This window comes from Falco peregrinus, chromosome 5 (assembly GCF_023634155.1).
Source record: "Falco peregrinus isolate bFalPer1 chromosome 5, bFalPer1.pri, whole genome shotgun sequence".
In the NCBI taxonomy this organism is placed as follows: domain Eukaryota; kingdom Metazoa; phylum Chordata; class Aves; order Falconiformes; family Falconidae; genus Falco; species Falco peregrinus.
Window position 1 is genome coordinate 78,213,036 of NC_073725.1, and position 6,077 is coordinate 78,219,112.

Sequence of the window (6,077 nt, forward strand, 5' to 3'; positions counted from 1 at the left end):
CCCACGAAGTCCAGGGGATGCTCTGACTCCACGCAAACTCAGGGCTGGATCTCTGACCTCTCCATTTTGGGGTGTGTGTGTGTGTGTTTTCTTTTCCTGTCTGAACCCAACATTTGGCATTTCTGGGATGATGAAGAGAGAGAAACCGGGACACAGATGGACACATGCTCCGTTTGTTAGCTTGCTGAGCAAAGCCACCTCTGCACACGCTTGGCGTGCGCTGGTGGGCGCTCCTGGCTGGCCTGCCATTACAGCCCTTCACTTTGCTTGGTGGGTCATAAGCACGTCACGGTGAGAAATTGGCCCCGCGATCTGCCTCGACCCCTCCGCACCCGGCCTTGGCCCCAGTGGGTAGCTGGTTATCTCATGCTTTTGGGAGGGAGTGACTGGCATGGGCAGGAATGTTCTTACACACTGTCGGCCTGGAGGAACCAGCTGTGTGTCCAATTTCTGGACATGGTTCAAGCGTGAGCTCAGTGCCGAGCGATGTGGAGGTAAAGGAGGTGAGAAGGGTTTGGGTTTTCGCGGCGTTGACACACACCAGGCTCCCACACTCTGCGCCTCAAAGGCTGTGGGTCCACCTCTCCATCGAGAGATTTAGCCCCACGCTGCTGCGAAGGGGGTGAAGGAAGAGCCACCGGTTTAATGGGGCTGCCTGCCGCCCCGTGCCGCACGGAGGATGCCGCGGCCCTTCCCCTGCAGCGGGAGCGCTGCTCCTGCGGGGCTGCAGCCTCCCCTGCGAGGGCGGGGGGGAGAGATGCTGATGCCGGGGGCGCTGCGCTGGGGGCTCTGCCCGGGAGGGGCTGTTGGGACACGGTGCCCCGTTAGAGGCTGGGGAGGGCTTCGAAGGCGGCGTGGGCTCCCGCGGAGAGGCAGGCACGGCGGGGCAGCGGCGGGGCTGTGGGAAGCGGAGGCAGAGCGAGGGCCCGGCGACCCGGGAGGTCTGCGCCGCTGCCCGCCCCGCCCCGGGCGGTGGATGCCGCGGGCAGCCGAGGGCTCCTGGCCCGAGCGCGGTGCCGCGCCCGCCGCTGGGGTGATGCCCCGGCGCCTCTCCGTGCGTGGCCCCGCGGGTGGGACGCGCGGGGCGGGGGGGCGGCAGGACCCTGCGGCGGCGGCGCGGGCGCGGCTGTCACTCAGCGCGCGGCGAAAGTGACAGCGGGGGCGGGGCGGCCGCGCGCCGGGCGCGTATTTAACCTGGGCGGCGAGCGGCGGCGCGGCAGTGCGCGGCGGGCGGGCGGCAGGCGCGGCGGGGGGAGCTGCGCGGCCGGGGGAGCTGCGCGGCCGGGGATCGCACCGAGCTGCACCGACCTGCGCTGTGCCGAACCGAACCGAACCCCACCCGACCCCGCTGGGCCGAGCTGAACCCCGCCCCGCCGGGCTGGGCTGCGCCGAGCCGAGCGGCACCGCGGCTGGATGCGCTGAGCGCGGCGGGGCCGACCGGGCCCCCGGAGCAGCAGCAGCAGCAGCAGCAGCAGCAGCATGGGTCGCCGGGGCTGCTGAGCGGCGGCCGAGCCTGCCCCTACCCGTCCGCGCCGAAGAGCCGCGGGCGCCGCCGGGGACTGCGCCGGGAGCCCGGGCGCGCCGCCTCGCCGCGCCGGTGCCGGGGACACCCCACCCCCACCCCCGCCCGCCCGCCGAGGATGCCCCGGGGGGCCGCGGGCCGCCCCCGCCGCTCGCCATGAGGAGGAGCCCGACCGGGCCGCGGGCGCTGCCGCCGCCCGCCGCCGCCTGAGCCCCGCGCCCCGGCGGTGCCCGCGCAGGGGCCGCCCGAGCGGGCCGCGGCGTCGTGACCCTCCTCCCCGCCCCCTCGCCCGGCTCGCCCGGCTATAAAGGAGGGTTTTATTCTCGGGCTCCGGTCTCACGCCAAACCCTGTCACACCGTCTAGACGAGCTGTCGTGGGGCTCGGCCCAGCTGTCACCATGGCGATGGAGACGAGTCCGCTGTGAATTTTGGGGGGGAGCGAGCGAGAGCGGCGGCGGAGGAGGAGGAGGAGGAAGGCTCGGCCGCCGCCGTGCCCTGCCCTGCCCCGCCGCCGCCCGCGGGGGAGGCACGGACCCCCCGGCGCTCTCGGCCGCGGCTGGAGCCGGCCCGGCGGGGAGCCCCGGGGAGCCAGCGGCCGCGGAGCGAGCCTCAGATGCGTCTGTCACACAACCCCGGCCGAGCTATTTAAAGTAACGGGCCTCGCCGGACTTTTGTCTCTGCCTATTTATGAGTCCCCGGGAGCTGGCAGGCGCCGCCGGGCAGCGCTAGGAGCCGAGCCCGCCGCGCCAGCCCCGCGGGGAAGCCAGCGCCGAGCCGGGGCCGGCGGGCGGCCGCCCGGAGCATGACGGCGATCCGGGCGCTCCTGCTCTGCTGCTGCCTGGGGCTGCTGCGCCCGGCGGGCGGGCAGCCCTTCCTGCGGCTGCGACCCTCGCCCAGCGACAACCTGCCCGTCAAAGACATCGTGGAGCACCCGGACCCCGAGTACGACCCCAAGGAGCAGGACCTGGACGAGAGGACGCTGAGGAAGAAGCTGGGCAGCCATTTCGACCCCGGCTTCATGGCCGTGGCCGTGCCGGGGCCGGCCAACGCCTCGGGCGCCGAGGCGGCGGCGGGGCGGGGGCGGGCGGCGCTGCCCGCCGAGCTGCGGCGGCTGGAGCTGGGGCCGGCCCGGGGGCCGCGCCTGCGGGTGGGCAAGAAGGCGCGGCGGAAGGTGCTGCAGTGGCTGTGGGCCTACACCTACTGCCCCGTCCTCTACACCTGGAAGGACCTGGGCGTCCGCTTCTGGCCGCGCTACATCAAGGAGGGCAACTGCTTCGCCGAGAAGTCCTGCTCGCTGCCCGAGGGCATGTTCTGCAAGCCCGTCAAGTCGGTCACCAAGACCTTCCTGCGCTGGCACTGCCAGGGCTGGTCCAGCCAGAAGTACTGCACCTGGATCCCCGTGCAGTACCCACTCATCTCCGAGTGCAAGTGCTCCTGCTAGCCGCCCCCGGCCCTTGCACCGCTGCCTTTCTCGCTTGGATGATGGGGGGGTGGGGGGTGCTTTTTTTTTTCCCCCCTCCCCACCCCCAGCGCGGGGTTGGGGGGCGGGGGAGAGAAGGAACCGAGGTTGGGTTGGTTTGGGGGCTTTTTTTTTTTTTTTCCGGACTTATTTTAATGTTATTTTATTTTAAAGGGAAAAGTGAACCCAGGAACTGCAGGGCAGGCCAAAGGCACAGTAAAGCACTACAATCAGATGTCTATTTTTATACGTATATAGCCTTCTAACAAAAGAAAAATAAACTAAAAAAGAAAAAAAAAAGAAAAAGAAAAAAGAAAAAATGACCAGCCGTGTAAATAGAGAGATTTTAAAGGAAAGGGGGGGAGGGGGGAAATTGCAGCTGTTTTTTATTATTATAATTATTATTGTTATTATTATTATTTTAAAGACATAGGACCACATTTTAAACCCATCCCCACAGAAAACCTGAGCACTTTCCCTGGTGAAGGGAAGGGCAGAAATTTCCTGTAAAGGTGGATTTTAACAAAAGGAGAAAGGGGTACAGGGGGTAAAAAAAAAAAAAAAAAAAAAAAAAAAAAGGCAGCATCCCCGAAGACAGTTCTCTGTGTTGTTTTTGTTCCCCCCCCCCCCCCCCCCCCCCCTTTCTTCAGACCTTGTCACTGATGTTTGAACTAATTTGCCAAGCTCTCTAGGGTGGTTGTTTTTTTTTTTTAAGTGTATAACGATTAATTAAGGAGGAAATTTTAAAGAAAAGTACAGATCTATGAAAGAGTGGAATCGTTTTGTTGTGTGGGAATACATATAGTCATGTAGATGTTAAAGGAAATTTTCTGTGTACAGTTTATTTATTTTTAACTTTTGTGTATAGGAAAAAAAGCTAGAGATTATGCCAGAAACTATTGGAAATGTTTACTTGAATATTCCTTTAAAAACATATCAATGTAAATATGAACTATCACTGATCAAAACATTTTTAGCAATAAACTCTATCTTTGAAGAAACCCCAGCACCACCCCCACCCCCCCCCATGCTGCAGCCCATCTTCCTGGGAGATCGGCAGAGACTCGAGTTCTTGCTCAGAGCAGGTGATGAGTAAAAGACTTTGGCTGGGCCACGCTGGGGTAAGTTGTGAGATGCCCTGAAGGCTGGTAGAGCCCTGCTAGTTATTGCTTCTCCAGGATTGGATTTGCTTTGTGTGTGTAACCTGTTGGGGAGGAGAAAAAAACAAAAAAAAAAAGACAGGAGAAAAATGGCTTGTAATGCATAAAAGAGCTGTGATGTCCTGGACAGGAGGTGTCATCTGAAGTCCTTGGGAGATTCCATACTCTGTGGCTCCTGGATTCGGCTCTCCCGCTGGCAGAGGAAGCGGTCGAGGTTACCGCCCCGGCCATCAAAGCGCCTGACACAGCTTGGCAGCCCTGTGTCTGTCAGAACAAATGTTTTTTCTCGGCTGCCGCCACTAGCACAGGAGGGAAGGATGGAGATGAGCCCTGTGCCCAGCCCCGCTGCCGCGACTGAGCCCCAGGGCTGGCATCCCTCCCCGCGGCGTGGCTGGGTGGCGCTGGGGTCAGGAGGAAGCGCTGGCACTGCCATGGCACTCCTGTGTGCCAGGGCCATGGGACCCCCGCTCTCCACGGAGTTGGGGCAAGGGAAAGAGATGGGGGCTCAGGCCGGCTGCCGGGCCAGCTGGGGTGGAGCCCAACACTGGTGAGCGGGGGTACCGGCAGTCAAGCCTGCTCCCGGCGGAGGTCGGTCGGTCGGTCTGTCATAGGGCTTGGAGTGGGGCCCTGACGGGCTGCCAGGCTGTCCCCCTGCGATGTCTGCGTGGGCTGCCGGTGCTGGATGGGAACGTCTGGCCATTCCCTGCGATGTCTGAAACGCACCCGGCATCCCTGAGGAGCAAACGTCTGCCGAAGGCCCCTGCCAGTGCAGAGCCGTGCTCTGCCAAGCCGTCTGCAGGGTGGCGGGGAGACCCTGTCCCCCTCCAGCTCTGTGGGCAGCGCAGGAGAGCAGCGTGACACCGAGCCCGTGGGAAGGCGCCGGGACCCTCTGAGGGCTCTGGCTGACGTCCCTCTGCCATCCTCCGAGGGGACTGCGGTCCAGTGAGCCCCCTGGAGCAGGCCTGCAGAACCCAGGGGGTCTTGTGCAGACTGAGGCTCAAACAGGGAGAGAGCTTTTCTAATTGGCACAGTGGGGACAAGGCAAGAGGGACAGTGGCATCCAGCAGCCAATGTCCCCGTGGCCATCTGCTCAGCCCCACGCAGTGGGGCAGGTTGGCCTTTCCACACGTTTGTCAGCAAGGGACCGAGGAAGGGGGGGATGCGGAGGGCAGGGTGGAAAAGAAACCTCGGCGAAGGCAATGTGCAAAACATCAGGGGCATTTGGGAGAGGAAGGGGAAAGCTCATTTTGCAAGAGGAACAACATCTGTGGTGTGGGGGCCGAACATCTGTAGGAGGGAGCATGGGGGGAGGGCATTCTGGGAAAATATTTCTGACATAATCCCAACAGTATCTGGTGTGTTGGGATTTGGTTACAAATGGCCCTCTAACGTCTTTGTGCGTTTTGTTCTGCTGGTTTCAGGGGCACACAGAGACCCCTGCTTTGTGCTAACCTGGGAAATAAACCATTCGCTGGGCTCAATGGCTGAGTTCAGTTGCGCGGGGAAGCGGGGGGGGGGGGTGGGAATGGGGAAGGCGAGATTTGTGTGAACTTCAGCGAAAACCAGCCTAAAAGCCTCTGTGCCATGTGCTGGAGGGAGGAGGAGGGGCCACCGCCGTTCTCTGGGGAGAACTTGGTGGTCCCGCTTGAGATGACGGCTTGTCTGGAGGCAGAACCATGAGACCTGAGAGCCGAGGTGCCCAGCGCGGGCAGGGGCCAGGGAGCAGAGCATGGCACCACGGGCTGCAGGCCAGCTCGCTGGGCCCTGCCTCGCCAGCCCGCCATGACGTGGTGCATGGTCACCTCGTGCTGGCGCATGGTCACCTCGTGCCACAGAGCATCCTGCCCGGCTGCCCCGGGAGGCGATGAGTCGGACGTGTGACGGCTGGGCCGTGGGCGTGATGGCCCGCCTCGTCTGCTGAGCCTCAAAGGAGTGA

The 6,077-nt window shown here is 63.0% G+C and overlaps 1 protein-coding gene across 1 annotated transcript; it reads left to right on the top strand.

Annotated features, from left to right (window-relative positions):
- The first annotated feature begins 1,264 nt into the window (after positions 1-1,264).
- Positions 1,265-3,982, top strand: LOC101917482 (noggin-2-like). The gene has a single exon (XM_055806856.1). The coding sequence runs from the start codon at positions 2,325-2,327 to the stop codon at positions 2,961-2,963; it is 639 nt and encodes a 212-aa protein (XP_055662831.1). The 5' UTR covers positions 1,265-2,324; the 3' UTR covers positions 2,964-3,982.
- Positions 3,983-6,077: the final 2,095 nt, after the last annotated feature.

Excerpts from the sequence above, each read along its gene's own strand:
- LOC101917482 (XM_055806856.1), top strand. The coding sequence starts at position 2,325 with ATGACGGCGATCCGGGCGCTCCTGCTCTGCTGCTGCCTGGGGCTGCTG.